Genomic DNA, 26687 nt, shown 5'->3' on the forward strand with positions numbered 1-26687 from the left:
GCGTTGGATGGCATAAAAGGCTCGTTGCCCGGCTGTTTGGGAGCAGTGATCGCAACGTCAAGAACACAGTAAAGTCGAAACAGTTCGGAAGCTCACAACAACAAACAGCAGCGTTATGAAAGCCGGTAAGCACTCAAACTAAAGGATCACCACAAGGATATACAGTAATCACAAATGTTCTCTCTGTCTCTTTCTCTGTCTCTGTGTGTGTTTGTAGTTATTCTCTCCTCAGTCGCTGTACTGCTACTGGCCACCGTCAGTGTGCAGGCACAGTCATGCGCATCACCCGAATACACCCAGGTTGTTGACATCGATTGCTCGAAACTTGGCACAAGGATCGCAGTGCCCAACTACAACGATATACAATCGTATTATACGTGTAGCAGCAATAAGGCTACCACCCTCCCAACATTGAACAACTGCTCCTCAACTCAGTACTTCACCTACGTTTACCAGCAATGCGACCCCTGTGCTGATTACATTCCCGCCGTGCCCTGCTCCTCGCTGAAGGTGCCCGTCAATTGTACCAACATTGCCGCCGTGACGACAGCAGCACCAACCACCGCAGCACCAACCACCGCAGCACCAACCACCGCAGCACCGACCACCGCAGCACCGACCACCGCAGCGCCGACAACCGCGGCACCGACCACCAAGGCGCCGACAACAGTCACAGTGCCCACACCACCCGTTGAGGAGGAGACAACGGCCAGTTCAGGTGATACCACCATTTATGTGCCAGAGCCACCATCGCCCAACGAGGGTCCCACACCACCTGGCCCAGACCCAACTGCTCCCAATGTGCCATCTGGACCACCAGTGGTCGGCTAAGCAGTGCACCAGTATATCACCAATAGTAAACCAAAAGGAACTCCGTTATGCATTTTGCTCGCGCTACAAACAATTTTCGATTGAATATACAACAGTTTTCAATAGTGCAATGAATACAACAAATACAAGCTTATATACAACCTATGTCGGTTCTTGTCGATTCACTCACCCAATTATCCTCGGCTTCGCGCTTGTCCAACAGGTACTGATGCAGTCGCGGTCCCAGCCCCTGTGGCGCCGAGAACTGCTTGATGATGCCCTTGGTCCGCTCCAGCTGCGCTGGCGTCGTGATGGGCTCCAGAGCCAGCACATAGTCGGCCATCGTTTGCTCTAGCGGTGGGACAGGTACCTTTGGTAGAGTCTGCAAGCGAAATACAAAAAAAAAAGAAGGTGGAGCGGTTAAAAAAAGGGTTCGTTATTGTATTACCCTCCTCTCGATGTTCTCTGTTTTGCTCATTTGTATGCACAACATTATAGAAGTTGATATATATGTATGTACATCCACATAAAACCCAACCCTGCAGCATCAGCGCTCAACATTTTTCTTATACCCTCGGGACTCAAATTTCAAATCAAAAAAAAAAAAGAAAAAAGTTAGAGAAATGGAAAATGTATAGAAAAAGCATAAGAAAAGGGAAAATGTTATCAAGGCAAGGGGGAATAGCATGAATCTGACATTGGGGCGTGCTGCATTAACCTTCCCCTCTTACACCCGCTCCCACTCCTTGAAATGTTTTGGCATTTCTTTAGCATTCACTTTTGCTTGTCAACTGACAACTTCAATTGAGAATTTCGCTCTCGAGATTCCCCAGTGATTCCCCCATCTGCGACACTCAGAATCGATTCCGGGGAACTCAAATTGCGTAGTACGTGCAAAATACTAAACTAGTCAGTTGCTTATCATTTATCACTGCATTCCTAACACGAACTTTTTGTGTCAGTTGTACTGCCAAAATTTCCAATATTTCTATGAAGCCATTAAATTTTGTTTGATGGATATAAGCATTAGCACTCATTGTACCATCAGAGAATCTAATTTTAGTATTTCAGCATAGACAGCGATTGAATTTAGTAGTTGTTATACATACATATTTCCAAATGTGCAATTACAATTTTTTCGTGCGATTTCAAATACTCTGCAAATAATTAGAGGTGATTTGCTTTGCTTTTTATGGTTATTATGATTATGCCAATAATTTTTAAGTAAAAAAAGTGTTTTGAAATTTATTAAATAAAATGAATAGTAGGTATAGGACAGAAATAACTTCTTAGGAATCTAAAAATCAAATAAATAATTCTTGATATTAGAAATTAATTCAAATATGAATTCTGAAAATTTCATAAATTTCAAAAATGAAAAAATAATAAATTATCCCTACTCAGATTATAAACATGATAGTTCATAATTGTATTTTTTTACTTTGCGTCTTTTTAAACTAAAAATAATAAAAAAAAAATTTAATAAAATAAATTACAGAAAGGAATGCACAAAAATTCTTAAAATTTCGGAAATGTGTAGCAAAAAAATAAAGATACTATTTACATATGTAGTAAAATGAACTTTTTTTCTGGCTTTAGGATATTGACTTTAATCGTATTGCCATTAGGCAATTAATTTTTTACTTTGCTTCATTGGATTATTCACAAGACTGTTTTATAATTTTATTCTTTATTTATATTCAAAATTAAAATAAAAACTAACTTATTTTACAGAAAACAATAAATCACGATTTTATAAAAAACAGAAAAATTATGACAGTAAAATCTGAGTATTTCACTAGTCGCTTGGTATTGCCTTTAGCATTGGCAATAAAATTGCAAGTAACTTTCCACTCAGCTGTCATTTGACTCTGACAGCAGTCAAGTTCCTTCCCTCCCCTTATTATGGTCCTCCCCCTCAGCGAGTTTAGCTCCGCTCAGCTCAGCTTTACATATTTCCATGTCAATCTCTCCATATTTTTTGGGGGTTGCTGCTGTGCTTTTTTCAGGTGAGAGAGTGAGGTACGAATGCCTGGCTTGAATCTATGTTTGTTTACTGTTGCTGTGGGTTGTAGGCTGCTTTTGCCTTTGGGCTGCCCAGTTGTCTGACGCACTGACAGTCTGACAGTTGGACTTTCGGGTTGCTTCGCAGTTCCGGTTGCTCCCCAGCGAACCATTGCCGGTTGCCGTACACAAAAGCCTTCGTTATTTGCATTTGTAATTATAACAAACAGGATTAGTCTGTCTCTCGAACTGTGTGCGTGTATGTGTGTGTGTGTGTGTGTATGTATCTGTATTATTCTCTCCCTCGTGTGTTTGTATTTGAATTAGTAGAGAGTAGCAAGTTTGTTGAGCTACAGTTCAAATATTTGCAAGACTGACTGCAAAGAATTGCTGGGGAATTGTTAAATCAATTTTACTCACGTCAGGGAATCCAAATTCGTCTACAGACTCGGCCGTGGATAGCCACTTCTTCGGTATCGACAGAATCGAGTCTCGCCATCCTAAAAAAAAAACGAAATTAATGGGAAATTTGCAATTAAAATACAAGTATAATATGTTTATAATCATTATTAGTAAGCGCTGTGGACTGCCCCAGCAGAAATAAGCTATTGTTGTTCATGAAATCAAATTGTTGACTAATTTGTTGTTCATGCACATGTCTCGATTAATCTAAAGGCCCTGATATCGAGTGCCTCATTGAAGCCACCGCTAGTTAATCATTGTCAGTTGACTCAAGTGTCCGATGGTCTGTGGTAGCTTCCGAAGAATTTGAGCTGAGGACATGACGATTATAGTTTATCATTGATGTGGATGTCAGATTCGAAAATTCGATTGAATGGAAACCTAATCGGACAGCACAAAGTGCGTGTACAAAATTAGATTGTTCGTTGCAGAAGTTTCCTTCAATTTTATTTCAACCATTTTCGTTTTGTTCCCTTTCTAATCTTTAGAACATTCTCTCGACATAGATACGTGTGTATGTAGTTTTTTTCTTCTTTTTTGTTATCGAAATGACATCAAGGAAAACGCTTGAGCATTTATTGCTGCCTTCCGTTGATGTTGAGAAGTGCAATAAAACTACGACTTAAAGTTGTGAACATTTCCCGGCTCAAGTGTCCGTTCTGGTTTCCTTTAAAGTTTGCCATGTAACTCGAGTATGTAAGCACTTCCGGTTGCCCAAAGAAACGGCAATTTCCGTTATTAGCTTTTAGGCCAAGTGAGTGTGAGTCCGAGTCGGAGTTGGAGGCGGAGTGCTGTCCTCTGGCACATCTTATAACAAATTAATGGAAATAGAAACATACACACTCTCTCTCCCTTTTTCTTTGACTCTCGCTCTCTTTCACACACTTAGTTTCACATCTTTCAAAATGGCTGCCACTTGATGGACACAAAGGCAAAAGCTTAGCACGGGCAACTTATGACAATCATAATGTTATTAATAAAAATGGTTTTACGACAATCATGATAAAAGCAAAACGCTCCTCTAACAGCCCTCAATGGCACACGCGTCACCCTGGCCAAATTTAATGCAATTTATTATCCTTTTTTCATTATCTGCCCCCGCGACCTGACAACGAGTACAACTAGCTACAGTTGGTCGGTCTCATTGTGGCTGCCATCGAACAATGGAGTCACGTGGCAGCAATTTGAACGTCCGTTCTTTTGTTGTTGCTGTTGCTGTTGCTGTTACACGAAGTGTGACTGTTGTCTTTGGCTGGCACAACATTAACCACAAGCTTTAACCAGCCGCCTGTCTAGCAATCAGCGTCTTCTGCTTTTTAGAGGTATGGAGGAAGGAGAACTAGATGAGTTTGCCACGCAGTTGACTGCAAATTATAATAAATTGTATTAGGGAAGCACAGGATGAGTTTGGAAAATGCAAATTAAGTAATTAAGCCGGAAGTATGGGGGGGCACAGAGAGCTCTGAGCTAACCCGGCAATACATCATCTTTAACTCGTTTCATGTTTTTATATCATCATTAGCTGAGTTTTAAAGTGAAAGACGAATTCGTAAGGGTTGAACGTATTTATAATTTAACAGCTAAATAGAAATGTATTCATGTTGAAATAGCTAACTACAAACGTAAGATATTTTTATTGAGTTTGTTAAAGTATGCTTAAAGTTGTAATTTGATACTGCTATAAACTATTTATAATGCCCTCTTATATATATTATTTATACTACATTCTTAATAAGGTATACTTTCAGCAAAAAGAAATGTAATAAGACCCTCATCACTGTTTACCCAAAAGTAATTACGTATACGTAACGTCTGCTGACTAGCAACGTTTGCAGGTGTCGATTTCGGCACTCTCTCGAACTTTGTTAAAGTATATGTGCATATTTAAATTATTGGCTTGCATACGCTTGGCCAGTTTCTTTATTTTTTTGTATCCAACACATTCAATTACTTGTTTTCCAATTGATTGATTGATGCTGGGATTTTTGATTAGACAGACAGTCGGCTAATCAGATATTCATGCACCATTACAGCAGACACTGGGCGTACTTCCACTCTGCCATCGACATCGATTTGGACTTCCGTTTTCTACCCAAAGGAACTGTCTAGATTTCCCCCTTGGTTATTGATGAAGCCGTTCCGTGTTCAGGTTCGTGTGCAGACGTCAGCTTCAATTTGTTGCTCGCTGTCAGTTATTTTGTCTACTCATGATTACATTTTTGCTTTTGGGTCTCAAAAAGTTTTCTGTTTCCCATAACTCAATTTGCATTTTAGCCAATCGAATGATGCATTAGCACGTTATGATCATCTTTAACACTGGTTTGGGGAAAACGAGAGCAACATATAGACACAACGATTTACACCCCAAACAACGAGCTGGAGCTTATTGGACACACGCCTACTGTTTAACAACCAGCAATAAAACGCTTCAATAAACCAACATGCGGCAAAAATCACGCTCGAATTCATTGCGGCTCTTTCGCTAGGAGGAGGCAGGACTAACAGACCCCAGACCCCAATCCCAGACGACAGCAAACTGCTGCCGCCTGTCAGAGATGGCGATAAAAATGTAATCCCAGTGAAAAATAATGTTTCTGCTGGCAGGCAGGCAGACAGCATTCCAATTCAGCGAAAGTCAACCCCACGACCTCAGCTCATTATTGCCTTCGATGAGGGGTAAAAACATGGGGTAGGCAAACACATTCAAGCAATCTGCATGTAGATCTAAAGACATAATCGATCTATTTCCCAAATTAATCGCGAATGCGTAACACGCAAAGGTATGTTTGGTATTAAGGATTTTCTGCTGAATCGTGGTAAAAAATAAAATAATTGCCAAAATCCTTGCCGCATTGCTTGAATCGAGGAAACAAGCGTGACAAATGAAGCAGAACAATTTAAAAAGGCCAAAACAAATCCGAGAAACGCCCCCGCGACACGTTGCGACTACATAAAACACCAGCAACAGAAACAAGCTGTGACCTCAGCAGGAGCAGGAAGGTCTAATATAAGTAGGAGAGTATTTGGCTGGTGCCAGGGCGGAAGTTGTATGGTCATAACATTGTTGAATAAATGAATGAATGACTGAATGAGCGAATGAATAAATGAATGCAAGAATGGGTCTCTCTCCTGCTTTTGTTCGCTTTCGCTGCTCGTAAAGGGCTTCGCTTCAATTTATACACATTTTAAGGGTGGCTCGGCTCGGCTTCAGCTGATGCTGCTCCTGCTCCTGCTTCAACTCCTGCCTCTCCTGTTCTTCCTCTTGTTTGAGGCTGCACGCACACGTAACAATTGAGCCGTAAATCCTTTACGGTCTTAACGCTCCTGTTTTACGCCACTTTCAATACAGTTTTTGGCGACCCTTCGGCTGCGCTTTTGCCGCTCTTCGACGCTTTTGTTTGCGGCCTATTCATTGTTGAACTTGGAACTCCTCGCTCCACTGTCTCTTCCCTGTTCCATGGCAAACTCAAATTAACTGGCAGCTTTTTTTTCTTCTCTTCTCTTTTTTCTAATTGTTCAAGTTGAAACAAGCGGAAAGCGTAAATTGCTTACGTATTGTTCCAGCAACGAGTTCGGTCAAATAGTTGCGGTTAGCTAAGCTGACCCGACTCTTATTGTAGATACATTTGTATCTGAATCTCTCTTTTCTATTTCTATACATAGTATTTGTGTGTATCTATCGACTACCTTGAGCTGTGGTGGAAACGTGCTCCCCCTTCATGCGTGTCCTGGTTTCACGTTGCGCTGGGGCAAAAGTTGCTAATGGAAATTGCAAACACAAAATCATTTTCCACGTCCGAATTTCTGGCCGCAGGGCACGCACACAATTTACTTGGGCTTCCCACACTCCCTGGCTTGATAACTTTGATGAGTACATGAACCACACGAACCACCAGCCACCAGCCTGCAGCCAGCCCACCATCAACCACCATTAGTAAAGTTTGCTTGGAAAAGTTACTGGCTTTCCACCTGAAGCAAGTTCCACAAGGCAAACTTTCAACTTACTCTTTCTACGTTGCACAGTTTTCATTAACTAATTAATATAATTAATAGCATTGTCCCAATTGAAAGACTTGTTTTCGTTCTTTTTTTTCATGGTTAACAATTATATTTCAATAGTATTTGTTTTATGTGTATTTCGCTCTGTAATATGCATTATTCATTCGATTTGTGTTGTTGTTCACTTACTCGTACCATTTTCTGCTCATTCGTTTTGAGTACCGTACATATTCATAGTGTATTTGTTTGCTGTTCATTTCATTTCGTATTTCATTCGTAATTCATCATAACTTATAACCATTTGCCCATTGTTGTTCATGATATATATTTGTTGTGTTGTGTTTTAAACAATTTCTGTTAATATTTCAACTTGATGTCAAATGTGTACCTTGATTGCACTTAAATATCCTTCCAGATTTGGTTGAACTCATCATATTATTTATATCTGCAAGGATATTGTGTGCTTCGGCTAACCGAAGATTGGCATTATCTCATGAGTTTGTATACATTTGATTATTGAAATTTGTTTGTTTTGTATTGGTTTCCACAATTTCCTGTATCTGTGTCTGAGGGTTGAATCAATACGTTTTAGGTTCTAGCTATGTTAAGTCGTTTCTCAGCTATAGCATTTAAATAGTTATAATTGTTTGGGGATATGTAGTTTAAAGTATTTTTTCGTTTTTGAATTTTAAGTAGATTTGGTAAGAAACTCAATTTAGTTATAGAGTAATCGTAAAGTTGGATAGACTTTGAAATTGAACAGCAACGTTACAGAACTGGGTTAGGTAGTAAATAGTTTGAGTTTGAGTTTGAGTTAGACGTTGAGTTGTTCAGTTTTGAGTGTTTTAGTTTTGTTTTTTGCTTTTGTTTATGTTTTTGTTTGAATGCCTAGACGAATTCATTGATTTATTACTAGAATATTAATATATATTTATATAATATTACAAGTACTATAACACAAACGTCTATAACATTAGCTGAAACAAATTGCGAATAATTTAACATAGTTAATTGTTTGTTTCTTTAATTGTAATACACTAGTACTTAAATACATTATCTGAAACACTTTGATCAAAACTTACATCTCAAACTAAGAGTAAATATACAAAACTGAACTGTGGCGGCATTTATTTAGGGCTTTCATTTAAAATTTATTTAATTAACTTTTTGAAATTGTTGAAATCAAATTTTACGTATAACAAACACTTAATGAACCTTAGTCGCATTTTAATTTCATATTCGTTAATCTTAATTTTGTATTTTTTTGTTTAAGATATATATATTTTTTGTATTGAAATTTCTTTATACTTTCTCGAAATGATAATAATAATAGCTCGTAATGCGCCCAGTTTTTTTTGTGTTTAAGTAATTATAATATGCTTTTGAACATTTAACACTTTAAATACATATGTTTATATTGAATTTAATTTTCAAATTATCATTTTTTGTTTTTCTTTATTTTTTTATTTTGTTAATTCATTATTTATATGTTACACTTTATTTTGTGATTTGCTTTTATAAATACATATTTATATATTTTGTTAAGCAACATATTAATTTTTACAATACGTACAGATATATTTGTTTTTTATGTTCTTTATTTATATTTATTTTCTTTTTTCAATTTTTTTTTTATTCTTATAAAATTTCGTAAGTTATTACACATAGCCGGCACTGTTAGCATGTTCTGTAAGCAACAACTGCGAATACCCTTTCTCTAAATTGTGAACCTTTCTTTATTTCGAAAGTATTCACTTTTTTAGATAAAAATATTCGCAGGCTCTCTCCAGTCGCGTTGCTAATTCTTCAATTTAAAATTTACAATATAGTATAATTAATTTTAAACCGTTTTTGGAAGATTCTTCAAATAACATATGTATATTTCTCTTCTTCTCAATGGCCTCTTCGAATTAATATATATCTTGGGAAAACGCAACTTGAATTTGACTTTCAAAAGAATAGATTTTAATATATAGGAGAGAGACCATTTGTAGAAGGATTAATAAACACAATTATGCAAATACATTGAAGTAATGCAATAAGTTTTGTTTTCGCTTTTAATTATTTAGTATATTGCTTTTAGAAATGCCCATTAAATATACATATGTGAATTATAATATATCGATACACAATTTATTATAATTGTTTGTTCTCTTCTCATCCGCTTAAAACATATATTAACAATATCTCAAAGATTTCGCTATTATATGCTTTAAATGGATTCTGATGTGATCTCTTGACTTGGTTTTCATATACTATTTTTTAAATGTTTTTTTTTATATTGTATGTAAATTTGTTTTCTATATATATAGTTTTGCATTAAGATTCTGTTCGCACACGATCGCGCATTGTTTTAATTGATACATTTGATGGGAGATTTTTTCATGAGTTTTATTCATTATGTTTTTGTTTACATATTACTAAAGCTTGTTAATATGTATTACTATTATAAGTTAGTATTATAATATATGGTATATGTTGAGGAAATAATATAAAATTAATATAGATGGGAGATGAGATACAATCGAAATGATTCAGTGCATTGAAATATAACTCCTCACTATATATTTTGCTTAACTAATTGCTTTGAAAATCAGTGCAGTTTACCATACTGGATGGGAAATAAATATTGTATATCTATAATAAAAAAAATCAAATCTGTTGATAATAATGTTCGTTTTCAATTTGAATAAACTTCTTGTATATGCTTGTAGATTATCAACTAGATTAGATAACGTTTGCTATTTGTATGTATATATTTAAGTTGAAAATGGCCGTGTCACTGATATGTTTACGGATACAGAATGTTCAAGTTTTGTCTATAAGATAATTCCAACACCCAATACATCTATACCTCTAAACTATGCGCCAGTGTGTGTGTGCTGATAACTGCATACACACACAGACGTAGCTCTGAAGTCAGTATTGAGTGATTGGTAATATAGGTATGTATACAAAAATTCAGTTTATCTAAGCCTAAATGTAGTACTGTGTATAATATAGGGGCAGTAAACTGCCTTCAAAAAGTGGTGCAATCAATATGAGTTGAAACATATCATCATGTTGAATATATGATATAGAGTTACTTAGTTACATACTACATACACATAAGGTACACACATTTAATGCTATGCTATCGTTGAGCTACTACGGCGGCTGTTCCCGCACCCGATTTCACCTCCCAATCTCAATCTCAAACGAAATCAAGCTAGGGGCTCGGGTGTTTTTGGGGGTTCTACCATTTTGCACATAGAGTCGACAAGCAAATAATAATTGATTGGTAGGTAAATATGAAACATCTAATATTTTCATTATACGAGTATTTCGCAAAGTTGTATATGCTATGTATATATATTAGGGCCTAAAAATAATTTATCGATATGATGCGATATATACGAGCATGTATATACACTCGTAGAAGTTGTATGTATGTTTACTATATACTAATAGCAATAGTTAATATCACTTTTGGTAATTTTAACAGGCGAGCCATTGAGACTCTGATATGTATCGTTACCTTGGTTGTGTCTTATGTTCAAATCTGTCAAAACGGAAAATTCCATTAAAACACGAAAATCATATAGCTCCACTGACTAGACCAATTCTCGACTAACACACAAGTCCCATCACAATGACACCCGAAAGGGAGGAGTTACGTTTCCACTCCATTTTTGGAGAGGTCGATTTCCGAGTTTTGTGCAAATTGTGATATGTCTGCGATATTGATGTCATTGCCTGTGAAACGACGGCACTTGTGGCATCGAGTGGCCAGGTCAGCAGCGCCGCTTACCTCTAAAATTGTATAAATATGTATAGTATATATATATATATGTATATCTGATATCTAATGGGAACAGCAACAGTTGCAAGTTGCTTCCTCCCCACGTGTGTGTAATTATGACTATGCTTTGGTTTCTCTAGCTTCACTGATAGACACGAAAACACGGCGGCTGCTGAAGTACTGAGTATAGGGCACCGATATCGGTCTATATAGCGCACTAAACTATATAGTATTGATGTATGTATGTATGAATATATCGTAGCTGCGTGCATTTTGTTGTTTGTTCTATTGTATAACCTTTAACCTTAAGCTCAATCTGCGTCTTTGTGTATGATACAAAACGAGTGCTTGGCATTAACTAGCAGCTGCTTCAACTAATTGCATGCTACGATTATGCTTTTTATAGTGTACGTACCACTTACTATAATTAGGTAATATATATATATATATATAATTAGGTATATCTATGTGCATACGATATACGATGTTGCGATAATCAGAACTCTAACGAAATATACAAACAATCGACTCGAAGATGCACAAATAAACGATGTAAACATAAAGAAAAGTTAGTTTTGTATAAGACAACAGTTTAAAATCCTTGTCTAAATGGATTCGCTGGTGCCGCAGGACCTCTGCTTTGTTGCTGTTGTTGCTGCTGCTGTTGTTGTTGTTGCTGCTGGAAAGGATTCATCGCCCTTGGCTGAGCATAGCTGCCGCCTTGCTCCTGATAACCTGGCTGATAGCTCTGATCCTGTTGATAGCCACCGCCACCTGCCTGTTGTTGATATCCCTGCTGTGATTGGTAATCGTATTGCTGATCATCGAGGTTGGTCTCCTGCTGTGGCTGATATTGCTGGCCATACTCTAGATGATTTTTCAGATCGCCCTCGACTGGCTTTTGATCGTGCATAACGTACGTTTGATACTCCTTGTTCGGTGGATCCTGCATCAAGATGTTCGCCTCGTTCTCGAACGGCTTGAAGTCATAGATGTTGCGCAGCTTGCGCAGGACAGGCACATAGGCGAGATTCGAGAAGGCAATGAGGAAGTTGAGTGCCGTAAATCCAATAGCCTCCACAACTCCGCCAGCAATAATCGGACCCACAGCATAAGCGATCGAATACGAGATGTCGGCGATCGCATAAATGCTGCCATACACCGACACATAGCGCACATCCACCAAATAGCCGAGAGTGGGCAGCAGAGCGGTGTCGATCAGAGCAATGCCAAAGCAGATGACACAGATGGGCAGCATGAGCATTTTGTAGCCACTGCAGAAGGGTATGATGAAGCAGGAGAAACCCTCCAGCGCCAAGCCACCGGCAGCCATAAGCCACTGATGTTGCGGATACTTTCGGGCCATCTTCACGGTGATAACGACGCCCAGCACATGGGGAAAGAAGGCGGGCAGCCAGACCATGCCAATCTTCCAGTTTTCCGTTGTCATATTGTCCTCCATCCACAGCGAGATGGTGGGCTCGAGAAAAGCGAGCGCCACATTCGACATGGTCAAGGCGCCAGCGCAGACAGCAATGTAGGGATCCATGAGGAGACGCCAAATGGGAATGGTTTGATTCGAGACCTCTTTGCTCTGTTTGATTTGCTCCTTCACAGGTTTCATGACCAGCAGCAGCATCAAGCCATCCAGCAGACAAACCAAGGCGAGTATAAGGAATGGCACTTCCTTACCGGCAAACTGATACAGCGCACCGCCAAAAGGTGGCGCCACCAGGCAACCGAAGCTGATAAAAGCGAGCGCAATGCCCAACGCTTGTGAACGTTCGTTCTCCTCCGTAAAACGATCCGCAATCATGGCCAGACCCGATGTGTCCGCAAAGGCGGAGCCAGCGCCCTGCAGCGAGCGGGCAAAGAAGAGCACGCTGTAGCTGCTGCCGCAGGCGAAGACCGCAGTGGAGAAGAACATGATGGTGAGGCCAATCATCATGGGTATATCATACCCGATCTTATCGATGAGGCCACCCGAAAAGGGATTCACCATCAGCTGCACAATGGCCTTGGAGGCAAACAGTATGCCCGTTGCCGAGTCCTGGCCGTGATGATCATGATGAACTGGGATCAGGCGACCGGTGACATTGTCGCGCAAAGGCGGTGGCGTTGGCCCATCATCGAAGCTGCCAATTTCGCGCAGATAATCGGGTATAATCGGCACGATGACCATGTACAACATGTTGTCCAGCAACAGTGCAATGGAGACAATGACTAGGATGAGGCGACGTTGATTCACCGGCTCCTGGATCTTCTCCCACACAATTTCCTTCACCTCGCGCAGCTCCAGATTGATCAGCGGTATTTGAAATGCGGCCATTTTGCTTTCTTTTAATCTTTTCTCTTATGCTTTCAAAAAATTATTTAAACTCCTTTCTTCGCTTCCTATTCTTTTTTTGCTTGCGTTTTGTATTCCTTTTATTTTTTTGTACTCAAAGTTGCCACCACTTTTTTTTGTGGCTGCCTTATTGTTGTTTTGTCGTGCTTTTGGCGCTTTTCAATTTCATGACCGCTGCCGGAAATTGTGCAACGTTTTCTTTCAATATGGCCGCTTCCGTTTCCGCTTTCCGCGCGTTAATTACTCTTGCCAATCGCTTCAAGTGCAGCTGCAATTTCTTGTTTTTGAGGTGGTTTCTGTTCTCTGTTCTCTGGTCTCTGATCTCTCTGGTTAACTGTATTGTTTCTTATTTCACGCAGCTGTGTTTTACATGATTTCGTGTTGTAGTTGTTGTTGTAGTTGTTATTGTTGTTGGTGTGCAAGTTGTTGGCATGCCAGTGAACAACCTTTAACGACACAGAAACAAGATTTCGTTAGTTTTATTTTATTTTTTTTTTGTTTGGTTTATTTTTTATTATTTTTTGCTCAAACTAATTTCACTCTCTCTTTCTGCATATAATAATTTATTTAGTTCTTGTTAAGAGGACATTTGATTCATTCGTTAAAGTATATTTTTGTTTGATTTTTGATTTGATTTAATTTGATTTTATGATTGAAATGTTGTTTCTGTGTTGCAAAAGGATGCCTGCTGGTGAACAAAAAGTGTATTGTTAAGATTAATTCACACAATTCCCGATTGTAGAAATTTATATACACATCAAGTATACAGATTAGTTAAGAAGCGCGCGTTCGGCACAATTAACACACATTTCAATCATAAAAACAAATATACGTATACGAGTACCAAAAAGATTCTATAATTAAAGCATTAATTATTCATAACAGCATTACGAACAAAAGGCAATCAATTTAATTGCTTTTCGCTCTCATTGTGATTACGACCAAGATTTACATAGAGTTTGTTATATACAAGTATGTATGTACTATATTAGACAAAAGCGTATTATAATTGCGCCCTCGAAAGTCGCGTGGCCACACTCGAATCTGTAATTATAATCATTGCTTTTTTTGCTTGACAATATAATATCATACAATATGTACAACAGGCACCTCTTGAACAAGCACGCAAACCAATTCAAATTCCAATTCTAACCCCATCGACCTGCAGAATATTTTCTGCTTTGCTTAATGGAAATGAAATTCGCATAATTGAAGCAACTTTGTCTTTGAACTCACCTGCATCGAACTAGAAATTTTATACACATTATCCACACGTTTCTATTTTTTGTTTTTTCTCAACTTTTATATTTTAGCTGTGTTTTTTTCTTTTTTTTTTGGGTCTTCTTTGCTCCCCTTGTGAGCTATCTATGTTGATCTAATTTCAACATTTATCTACCTTGTAACGTACTCAGTGCCATCCCCCAAATAGACACAACATAAAACATTACGTGTGCAGGGTATGAATACATCCCTCTTCCCTGTTCCTTGTTCCGTGTTCCGTGTTCCCCGCCCCATCGAAGCTTGCCAATCCAACTTTACTTTGGTATACACGAGACGTTGGAAAAAACATTTCGTTTTATCATTAAATTTTCATGACCACGTTCGTGTGGGTGTATTGGTTTACTAGTGTGTGTATATGTGTGTGTTATATTCCCCAAACTTTGCTGTGTCTGTGCCTGGAGGGAGCTCAGCAAGCAGCAGCAGCAAAAGCGGCAGATCGCGTCCGCCCTTAGACTCAGCCACATGAGTCAATTATCGTATGTCTCGTGTGCCGTGTTTCAATGTTATTTTTCATGCAACGACTTTAATTTTCTCTGTATGTATGTGTGTGTGTGTGTGTTTTTTTTATGCTCCAGGCCCATAACTACAATAACAACAGAGGAGAGTGAGAGCCAGCTAGCGCCCAGGTGGGTCGTTGTACTTGACCCTGGGGTTGCTACACTCACTCATATACTCATTCTACACTCATGCTATACTCATATACTCATGCCAAGGTTTCGCTTTTTTTATCAAAGCCAGGGGTTGCTGCTGCTGCCAGAGCAGCAACTCGAGTCAAGTGCAGAAACGTGTGCCAACAACATGTTTGTTATAATAATGAGAACAGACCTAAAAAACCAGCTGAGAAATTAAAGAGTCTAGGAACACGGAAATATAAATATATACAGACGCTGGGCATACATCAGAACAACATCAAAAAGCGCCAATTTATATTTACGCCTTTATAATTTTATTGATTTTTTCCGCTTCCGCAGTGACTGGCAGAAATACCCTGGACAGCTGATGAGTTTCCCAGCTCACAGCTCTTAGCTCAACGCATAAAACATTTTCGGACTGCGTTCATCCGACATTAAATTTAGCCCCTCAGCTCAGCGTCCTTTTGTGTGGAGCCCCTTCATTATCCCAGTGGCGCTTTATTTGGGTTTCCTTTTCATATTTCCCCACAGCAATTAGCTAGTCGAGCGTACATAACTAAGTAGAGAAACTTTCAAAGCAAATGTATGCTTCATGTTGCATTTCTAATGGGATAGAAAATATTCCTTGAATACACCCAACTAAAGTCACTTCGAGTGTGTGAGTGGAAATTGAATCTATGCGCACTCAAAGTGCACTTTTTTTGTGCAAAATGAGATATTCGCCAGCAACTTGAGCCGCCTGGCAAAAGCAGCAGCTGAGCTTTTGTTTCTTCATCTTTATCTTTGCATAAGTTATGAACAAAGGCAACTTTAAGTTTTGTATAAGAGAAAAGTACTTGATTTTTCGAGTTTATGATTTCGACACCCCCCACAACGAGGTGCTTCACCTTGAAACACAACCGAGAGGATGATCAGCGACTTTTGCCACAGTTTTTTTTAGCGTGTTGTCTTGGGAACTTCACAGCAGTTGATCTTTTGCAGCAAAGCTGCTGGGATTAAAATAAAAAAAAAAGGAAAAGAAGGGAAAAATGAAAAGGAAAATGGTGAGAGGCAAGAACGCGAAATGAAATTACATTTATTTTTCAGTTGCCTGTGGCGCAGTACGTTTTGCAGCGACTGTAGCCTGGATGGGTGGGTGTGTCGGTGTGTCTGACGAGGTAATCAGCGTAAAATACAATTTCGTATCATTGTCGAGCAAAAAATACAAACTCATAAATGTTGCAAAGAATACAAATGGCCTGACTGTAGCAGTTTTTTAAAACAAATGCGAGCATATAACGTACATTAGTTAATAAATCAATAAAACGTAAGTGTGCTGCACGTACTTTTTTGTTACGGGTATCATGTGCCAATCCAATCATAATGTTTATCATAAGCCGCGTTTCTCACGTCGACACAAGAGACAAACACACAGAACAATATATAGACATATGCCTCTGGACCCCCCTCGAAGTGTTGTTGAAGTGTTGTAAGCTGCTTTGCTCAAGTGGCGAGCGAAGGGTTGGAAAACACAACGTTTCCTTCTACGATTCACTAGAGCAATTATATGTATACGAGAATGTATTTATGTTATGTGTGTGAGTTGAGGCGTAAGCATATTAATGTTGCCTACTTTTGGGCGCACGCTTATTGATAAACGATATGTGGAACTTGCGCAATTTGTGCTTAGCTAATGAACTGTGCCCAGTTTATGGCCAACTTAAGCGAAGCGTGTCGAATAGCCACAACAAGTAAGAAGGTAAGAAAAGTAAGCAAAATACGAGTAACAACAGAACGGAAAACCACTTGATCGATTAGCAATGCGCCCTTTTTGCGCTTTGGCCTTAACCCTCTTTTGTCAGACAAGCTGACGCTTCTTCGCATTGTACTTCGCTCGTTGTTTCAAGTTTAATTGACTTTTCTTTATGTCGCACTTTATGTCTTTTGCGCCCCTATCGATTTCACTGGGTTAGCTGCAATTGGGTTAGCTTAATTGGTTGGCTTGCGGCCACGTTTTTTAATTGCAAAAGTTACAAACGAGCCTAAATACAAGCTAAGGCAAAAGGCAAGGCACTCTACGACTGCCTTGGGGCAGTTAAATTATCAAAATCCCAAAAGCATCAGTTACATCCCAAAACGTGTCGGAGACGTCGACCAGCAGATAGATGCTTCATTCTTAGCTTGGTCTCTGTTGTTGTCATTGTTTCTGTTACGAGCTTAAAATGGCTTTTATCAATTCCCCAAAGAATGCGCGGCCACTTAGCTTTAAGGCAGCCCAAGCTTGGGCTCAGACTGCGGCTCAGGCTGCGAACATGACGAGCTTTTTCTCGCTCGCATAATCGTAAAAATAAAAGCATATACATTATGCGTAGCTGTGGCAATTTGCTCTGGTACCATGGGGCGTATGCGTGTCTTCCTTCCTCCCTAACACACCCACACATTGCGACGCATTGGCCATAAATCAAAACATTAACTGGGCGTGGCCCGTCTCCTATTCGTGGGCGTATAATATGAACTTTTTTCGCACTCTCCGTTCTAGGTAAGTGCTGGTCAGCACTTTGGCCACGGCAACAAATTGATTTGCTCATAAATTACTTCGGACTTGGAACATTTATTGCTTTTTTCCTTTACTTCAATATAGACACATAAATTGTACATGGGGCAGCAGTCGAGGCAACAACTATCATTATGTATGCAGCAGTTAATTTCGAAAGATTCTGATTAATGGCAATGCTTCAGGCAAGTCTTGGGTCTTATCACCGGGGCCAGTTTTAAGCCCCGAAAATGTGAACATTTGCAGCGCTACAAATGCTTGCCAATCAACAACACCATCAGCGCCCGTTTTACGACTTTTGATGTGGCACATCGATGCTGCCCGACTGCCTGCCAGACACAGACTCCTTTGCTGATGCTGATGCTGATGCTGCTGCCACATTGAGCCATCAGCAGCAGCAGCAGCAGCAGGGTCCAACCCTCGAGCTGGTTGCTCTGCGGTCTGGTCCTGGGGTTGGCGTTTTATCAGACAGGCATCAAGACAAATGCGTTACTTGTTTCTCGTTTGGCTTATTACAACAGCTACCTTCCTGGCTGCCCCAGGCAGCAGCAGCAGCAGCCTTTGTCTTTGTCTTTGCCTGTCGCCGTCGCTGTCGCTGTCCTTGCTGTGGGGTCGAACCCTTGGCCACCCTTCGGGGAGAATGATGTTGCGCCCCTTTTTGTTTTGACATGAAACCGCTATGAACACATCAGCGTTACAAACGCGTCTACAACAACGGCAACGGCTACGACAACGACAACGGCAAACAAGGCAAACAATCTAATGACGAGGCAGCCGTTGTCTTGTTTATACTATTTGTGTGTTGTTTCTCGTGTTTGTGTGGGAAATTTATATTTATTGCCTTCATTATGAAGCAGCCACAGCAGCCAAAGCAGCATCCGTGGCAAATACTGCATAGTGTGAATTCCACAACCAGTTACCTGCGCTTTTATGATTAAGTTTCAGTCGGTGTTAATAAACATTTTTGCCAGTCTACTAAATTAGCGTTGTTTTTTCGCTTTTTAATTTAATGAGAAACTTTACCAAGTTTATTAGATACGGCAATCTTCGCATGCATCTTTGACTTTTATAATATAAAATAGATGGCAACAATAATGACCCCATTTGTATTTAAATAACGTTTTTTAAGAGTCTAAATACTTGATAGTTGATTAGACTTTATGCAAATATGAAACGAAATGAGCAGATAGAGATGAAATATGTTGTGTTTAAGCATTTGTGCAGTGTTTAAATTATTAAAGAGAATAAGTTCCGTTTCTTGAAGTTAAGAATATGAAAAAATCCAATAAACGTTGGTTGATCATCTGCAAAATATTTAAGTCTATCATGACAATATATTTTATTAATTTTGATAAATTTAGTTTTTATTAACTTATTGTAGTAAGCGTACAATTTAACGTTAGTTTCGTAACAACACAATTTCGTGGACTCTGCAGATTCTTGTGTATGTTACACTATATAATATTAATAAAAGAATGTGAAAAGAAATTTCTAGCACAGAAAAGATATTCGTAAAATTATTTACTTTTCAATAGAAAAATTATTTTATATAAAATTGTGGCTTCTTTTTAAACTATTTTAGAAATTATATATTATGTTTTAATCATTTCCCAATAACCATTTTTGCATGAAATTGCTTCTTCTCTTCAATCGATGTTAAAATATAAATTTTAAGTTCATATATTTTCAAATTAACTTTTTTGTTATATTTGTAGTGCAGAATATGATGATTAATGCCAATGAATATATTCGACATATTCAAAATTTGTCAACATAAAAAACAATCATCATTCTAATTAAACTATAGGACTGGCATTCAAAAATTTCTAAAGAATGGAAAAACGTAAATCAAATATGTACCAAAAATGCTTTATTCAGTAATTTCATTTTTTGAAAAATGTTAAAAATTATATTATATTTTAGTCGATATAATAATATAGCAATATGTAACCAAAATATCTTCTTATCTAGCAACTTTTAAAAACGTATTCATTTCTATTCATTTATTTCATTCTTTAAAAAATTTGATATTATTTATTATAATTTTAGTCAACATATAATATGACAATATAAAGAAAAATGAAAATATATCCTCCTTTCTGGACACTTTTAAGAAGTTATTCCTTATTATTCATCTTATCTGGAAATTTGTATTTTATGAACTTTTCAAGCTATATTCATTTCTTTTCATTCATATTCATTAACATTTCGTATCGTCATTGCATAAGAACAGGAAGCGCTCGCGCTGTCGCCGCTGACACGTTAGGAGACTTGACTGTAACTGTTTCATTCCATTTCGTTTCACTGAGAGACGAAGCATAACGTTCGCTCATATCGTAAAACAAATGTGTCTATCCATACCTTGCCTTGTATAAGCCCCCATTCGTGTTTGTGAGAGTGTGCTTGTATGTGTGTAAGAGTGTGCGTTTGCCAAAGGACAACTAGCAGGAGCAGGAGAGTAGAAATGAGGTGAATGCTGAGAACACGAACACACACACTCGCACACACTTGCAGCTCTTGTAGTGTTTGTGTTTGTATGCGAGAAGTTGTTTAATTTTAATTATATGCATATTCAGTCTAAGGCTCAGGTTATGTAAGTACTTGAAATACTCGTAATTTTTTCAACAGAATTTCAAAAAGCATCTAAATATATACGAGTATATGTTATATATGTATTCAATTTAGTGGATAGCTAACCTGTATCGCTAGGTGTGATATTGCTGAGGCGGTGGGTAAGAAACCCGCGCAAATTGGAGACAACACGCTGCGGCGAGTTGGGCCCGCTGCCAATGGAGAAGCTACGCAATTTGGAGAACAGGGCGGCCGACTCCGCGCCACTGCCCGCGGCGCTGCTGTTGCCTTCGTTGGACGCCACGTTCGTTATGAGTGGATGCAGCAATTAGGATAAAATGCGCGCCAGCAGCAGCAAGAGCTCGACCAAAATTTGTCTGCTTACTTTCTTTTTCCACGCGAGCCTCACGCAGTTGGGTTATGTAAAAAACAACACACACTCACTGGCACACGACGAGACAATCCCAAAAATGCCGAGAAAACCGAGAAAACAGTCCACGGAACACACCGAACACCGCTGACACTCTACACGCTCGCTTACGCCCGTTTTCGAACACAAAAATGAGTTTGTTTTGTTGCAACCAGAAAATTAATTATATACATATAATTTGATTTAGTTGTTAACAATTTGCAAACTTTTTTTTTTTTTTGTTGATTTTTGTGTGTGTGGGAGGCCGAGGCCAGACAACGACAACGACAGCAAATAGCAGCGTGCGTTGTGTCGTCCGGGCAGGAGCAAAGGTAACTTCTGTCTGGCGCTGCTTTCACGTCGCTGCTTGTATACCGTCATTTTTCGGTATTCAGCCTGGAATTCCAGCTGCACGCTCGGTCGCAGGTCTCTCGCTTAGCGTGGCTCTGTGGCTCAGCGCCAAAGACGTGAGCTTTCCACGGCGCAGGATATGACGCATGCGCCATCATGTGGCAGCCAACCAATTGGCTTGCTTGCTTGCTCACCGACAGCCAGCTCTTTCGCCCCCAACTCTCTCTAGTCTGCCTGCTTGCTAGCCTGCCTGCCTGTTTTCCCATGCACATTACTCTCGCCTAGTTGAGCACATTTGAATAAAATTCTATTCGCGCTATGCCGTCTTATGGCATTTGCCTTTGGCTCTGGCATTTGTTTTTGTACCCACGCAAAAGAAAATCAATTTCTACCTGTCTAGGCATTTACATGCTTCCAAATTCGTCTTCGCTTTTTCTTCTTCTTCGTCTTCTTCTTCATTCATTCCACTACATTTTGTTTTTGTATTTTTGTGTATTTTTATTTGTTTGTTCTCTCGCTGGTTTTTTCTGTAGCATACTTTTTGAGGGAGCTTATGTAAGGCATTCCGAGGGACTATTGTCGACTAGCGTTATTTTCAATTTGCGTAATAGTGTAATTGAACCAGAGCACATGACAATTCTCTTTTAATTTCCACAGTTGCACACACACACAAGCGAACAGCATGCACATGACAACAATGAAGCGTAATCTGTGTATCATCGGCATTGTTCGAGCCGTCAGCAAGTACAAATGATACTGATTAATATCTGATTTCTCCAACGCACTGCAGCACTGCAGTTGCCCGTAGATACCAATCACAACTGAATCTCAATCACTCGACGGGGATTGTGGTGCCACCTACCCAAAAAACTGCGCATTGTCGCCCTTTTTTTGGGTTTTGTGTTTGCTAAACAAAAAAAAAGAAATAAGAAAATTTGGCAATTTCTTTGTCATTTATCACGTTGTCAGACACTTTTTCGCAATTTATCAAGATCTAACTTATGCTCTCGAGTTTAAATGCCATGCCATTTTTGTGGCTTATTAAAGTCGTTGTGCACTGATTTACCCACAAAATACCAGCGACATGTCAAAGGTTGGCTTTCCACAAATTAAAATGTATAATTATTTATCTTAAGGCAAAGCAAATGCGTTTAATGAGATTCAGCAACTAATGAGTTTTTTTAATTTAAATTTTTCATATTCAATTATAATCTTGATGATATCAAAGCTATTAATTTAAGGCCTTGTTGTGATCTTGAATATTAATGGTTATTTAATAATAATATTTATTAATCAACATCAATAATTCTGAAAATTAAATATCTAGCTTATAGTATAATCAAAAGTTTGAAAATATATATATTTAATGCTTTAAGTAGCCTTTAAAATAACCTTGTATTTTGAATCTTGTCGATTTGTCTGCTTCATTCAAAGAAAGAGATAAATAATTCATATTTAATACAGTTGCGAAATTAAATATAGTACTTTTATTTCTACCTTTTTTTCTTGATAATATCTATGAAATTACTTCTGTGTTGTTATGGTCCAATTTTCTGCTTTTCAACTTATAAATTCAATAAAAAGAAAATATAACTATTGGTTATTTAAATAAATATTTCAATAACTTACTATATATAATTTAGTTATTTTTGAATTGAATAGAATTTCGCAGCTGTAAATTCCTCTTGTTATATTTTAACATCGATTATTAGCTCTTTTATTTTGCTAAAGTTAATGGTTAATTTTTATTGCAGTCCAGCGTAAACTTACAAACTTAATTCAATTCTAAATATAACTATTTGCAAACTCTAACCATTAACAGGAAATACATGTCGAATTATATTATTTTCATTTCTTTTGCACTGAAATGAATACCAAACAAATAAAAAGAACTATTTACTAGATACTTATGTACACATTTCTATTGTATCTCTCTCGCTCAACTGTCTATTTGTATATTAATAAAGCCATTAGAAGTACATTTGCGACAAACTCGCACAAAAGTCAAACCAAGGGTAAAGTTTGCGAGTATTGACTGCTTTCAATCTCCTCCGCTCGTATACGTAATTTACGTATTTTGTGAAACCAACAAACAGAAATACAATGTGCATTACGCCCACTTGAGGCGTTATGACAATAAACTTGTGTTCGCTATGCAAATCGGCATCAAAACTTAAGGATTCGCAGCAGTTCGTGACAAACTTTGGTAAACATGCAGCACAAAGTTGCACATGGAAAAGTGCAACGACTCAGCAACAACTTAGTTGCTATGTAAAATGCCGCAATCAGAACACAAACTTTAAAATTTTGACCACGTAAAAGCAATTACGTGTGCAAAATCATACAAAGAAAAGAAAAAAAGAAAACTATTTTCCCTGCCGCATTTTCGAGTGTGTGAAAAATAAATGGAAAAGTAGGGAAAAAAATAAAAGACTTGCTTATGCAGAGAGGCGATCGATAAGGGCAGCAGCAGCAACAGCAAACAGCAAGCACTGCTAAAAGGAGGACAAGTCTCCTGCCACGCCTGGACTGGCTCTAAGTTTTTGTGTTTTATTTTTTTTGTTGCCGCAAGGTAAATCAAGGTGTGCCGCAGCGGGTGTGCGTTGTGTGTGTGTGTGTGTGTGTCGCGTGCTGTTTGAACCACGACTTAAACATGAAACACATAGCCGCCCGTCTTAATATATATAACCACATATATATACACACGTAAAGGGAAAATTATATAGCACAGACGTCCTGTCGGGCTAACGTACTTTTGGTTGTGTGTCGGAAAGTGGTTGCAAAACAAGGTTATTTTGCCAGTGGCCAAGACGCGTGGGCGGCTCGCAGCATTACCAAAAAAGAAAGAATAGACGAAACACAGCCCGCAGCTAAGCCAAAGGCAAAACCCGAAACCACAGAGAAATGTACAAAAGACACGCAACGAAAAGAAATATAAAACAGGGCAGCTCGTTAAGCGCCCACAATAGACCAAACAAGGCTCCATTTTCATAGCAAATAGCTAAATATATATTATATATAAGACATACATATATAAATAAACTCCTTCCTCGCGGTGTATATATATAGAATAAAACATCTGAGAAGTCTGCTGTGTCGCAATTTTGTGTTTTACACATTAGCAGCTATTTTCTTTTGCAAATTGATTTGCCAAGCACTTGAAATTTAATTCATTTTTAATTCGCAGCTAATTGGTTTTGTTTTTTTCTTTATCCCCAAAGAGGCTGGCTCGGCTTCAATTAGCCCAGTGGACATGGGTCTGACATCGGATATGCGTATAACAGTTAATTCTATTTATTTTCGAGTACACTTGGATATTGTTGTTCGCTTTAGGTATTAAAAAGTCAACGAGTATCTGCGCAATAAAACTGTCAAGACTCTGCCAAGTACTATCAGAAAATGCCCCCTCAACTATTCCATTTATATCGAAGGAAACACGAACGAGCACACGAACAAAATTTACTGACATTCCATTTTAATTTACATGCCCTAATGTTTATTTTCAATTATGAATTTATTTCTGCCAGTTGGCAGCCGCAATGACAGTAACAACAACAAGCGCGCTTACTTTTGGAAATGAAGTCGAATAAAGAACACTCTTTTTTTTGGATAAAAAGCTAAACTATGGAATGATTTATACAAAAAAAGGGTTGTAAAACTCGAGAAGAATTAAGCAATATGCTAAAAGTTTATTTTGTAAATAGTAAACTCTTAAAGATTAAAACAGCCAGTTAAGAATGCATTACAATATAATATATTATATACAGAAATAAGGAAATAATGTTAAGAAATAAAATACTAAGGTAAAATATATTGAGAAGTAGAAATAAATTTTATTTTAAATGTTGCGTTCTTAAATATAAAACCAATTTCTTTATTTTTCTAATTTGAGTAGTATAATTATTAAATAAAATATACCAAAAATATTTTACTTCCATTTTCTCTTAATGTGATATAACGTTAAATTGAGATGAGGTCAATTTTTTTTAGTGGAAAACAAGAATGAACATAAAAATTTGTAAAACTTTTGTTTTATAAAACTTATTTTCTAATTATACCAATATTATAACATAAATTTAGTATATAAGTATATTAATAGTATATTTTATATATGGTATACTTTTTATATGTCATACGAAATGTCATATTAATCATGCTTTATGTTAGGATGCTCAAATGTTAGGAGCAGAGTACGCCTTTTCGTAATTAGATGACGGGTTCAGGGCATCTGCTCGATGGCAAGCGAACCGTAAAACAGACACCACCAGCAACCCCCCGCAAACAAGAAGCTCACACCACACACACCACAGCCACAACCATCACAACCACCACCACCAGCAGCAGCTGTAATAACAACAACAAAAGCAACACTTGTAAAATATCACGCTGTGCCTGGGGCCTTCTGACTGACGACTGAGTTGAGTTGAGTTGAGTTGAACTAAGTTGATGTGTGGCCAAGGTAAAAAGCGCCTTCACCTCCTCGTTATGCCTACAATCTCTATTGATTTTTATACTCGCTGATATGTGTGCATGTGTATTTTCTAATAACCAAGCTGTATACTATCTGCTCTACAATATCCACCTGGCTGTCTGACTGCCTGTCATCTGGCTTAATAAGTACTAGTTTCAAAACCCAAACACACACATTCATCCACTCTAGTCGTTGACTTAATTGGATTGCTCCGTCCGCTAGAGTTTTTTTGTGACAGAAAGAATCGGAAACTGAAACTGAATCATGGCCCAGTGTGTTAAAGGTGGTTTTAAATTATAAATTCCATAAAATATTTGCACTGCTGTTGCCATAAAAACTGAATGACTGCCTGGATGTTGATCCTGTCTGCTGATATTGACAGCCAGATAGACAGCGTCGTGTCGTGATTCTTCCACGTTCCACGTTCCACGCCACGGGTTGAGACTCCCCACGAAGTAGAGTGCTGCTCTCACACTGTGTCGCAGTTCATTTTCAATGGATTTGCTGGTTGATTTGATGAGAAAGTTTCTCAAAGGAATCACGTAGTAGTGAACGACTTCAAGGAATGATTAATCGGATGACTTCCATTTCAGTTAATTTCTAGTTGAGCAAATAAGCTTATATTTCTCGTATAATTTAACCAAAATGTTTGCTTTTCGGCTCTGTTATTTCCACAGTAAATTTCTGCTGTTTATGTTAATCCCCTAGGCCTCAACGCTTTGATCCTGCTGGCCCCCCTTTGGTGAGCCTGCTGTCAGTGGTCTTGGCACCTGACGCAGCCAGAAAAATACACAGGCGCAACATGAGCTATGGCCACGACTCCCCAAAGGAGCTGAAGAGTTGGACAGGCGGTTGCAATTTACAATGTATATAATGAAAGGTTGCCACAGAGCTGCATGTGATGCAACGTAATTAAGGCGCAGACAAAGATGGTGAATATTTAATTGCAATAAATTTAACAGCTTTAAAGCAACATAGTTTGAATACAACCGCATTAATTGAAATCAAATAAATAAATAACACAATCGAATTTACC

The 26687-nt window shown here is 38.2% G+C and overlaps 3 protein-coding genes across 3 annotated transcripts in view; 1 reads left to right on the forward strand and 2 right to left on the reverse strand.

Moving 5' to 3' along the window:
* LOC132787479 (choline O-acetyltransferase) overlaps positions 1-20748 on the reverse strand; it is a gene marked incomplete at its 5' end in the record, with an annotated part of 28580 nt that extends 7832 nt beyond the window's left edge. Inside the window, 3 exons of the mRNA XM_060794531.1 lie at positions 1001-1192; positions 3235-3314; positions 20547-20748. Of these exons, the coding sequence (XP_060650514.1) occupies positions 1001-1192; positions 3235-3314; positions 20547-20748 (474 nt within the window). The remainder of the gene's footprint in view (positions 1-1000; positions 1193-3234; positions 3315-20546) is intronic.
* On the forward strand, positions 31-975 carry LOC132787481 (peritrophin-55). Its single transcript, XM_060794533.1, has 2 exons — positions 31-125; positions 218-975. The coding sequence occupies exons 1-2, from the start codon at positions 116-118 to the stop codon at positions 829-831; spliced, it is 624 nt and encodes a 207-aa protein (XP_060650516.1). The 5' UTR covers positions 31-115; the 3' UTR covers positions 832-975.
* Positions 7343-20636, reverse strand: LOC132787478 (vesicular acetylcholine transporter). Its single transcript, XM_060794530.1, has 2 exons — positions 20547-20636; positions 7343-13849 (listed from the first exon to the last, which is right to left on the reverse strand). The coding sequence occupies exon 2, from the start codon at positions 13383-13385 to the stop codon at positions 11649-11651; it is 1737 nt and encodes a 578-aa protein (XP_060650513.1). The 5' UTR covers positions 13386-13849; positions 20547-20636; the 3' UTR covers positions 7343-11648.
* Positions 20749-26687: the final 5939 nt, after the last annotated feature.

The sequence above is a fragment of the Drosophila nasuta genome, chromosome 2R, assembly GCF_023558535.2.
Source record: "Drosophila nasuta strain 15112-1781.00 chromosome 2R, ASM2355853v1, whole genome shotgun sequence".
Taxonomy (NCBI): domain Eukaryota; kingdom Metazoa; phylum Arthropoda; class Insecta; order Diptera; family Drosophilidae; genus Drosophila; species Drosophila nasuta.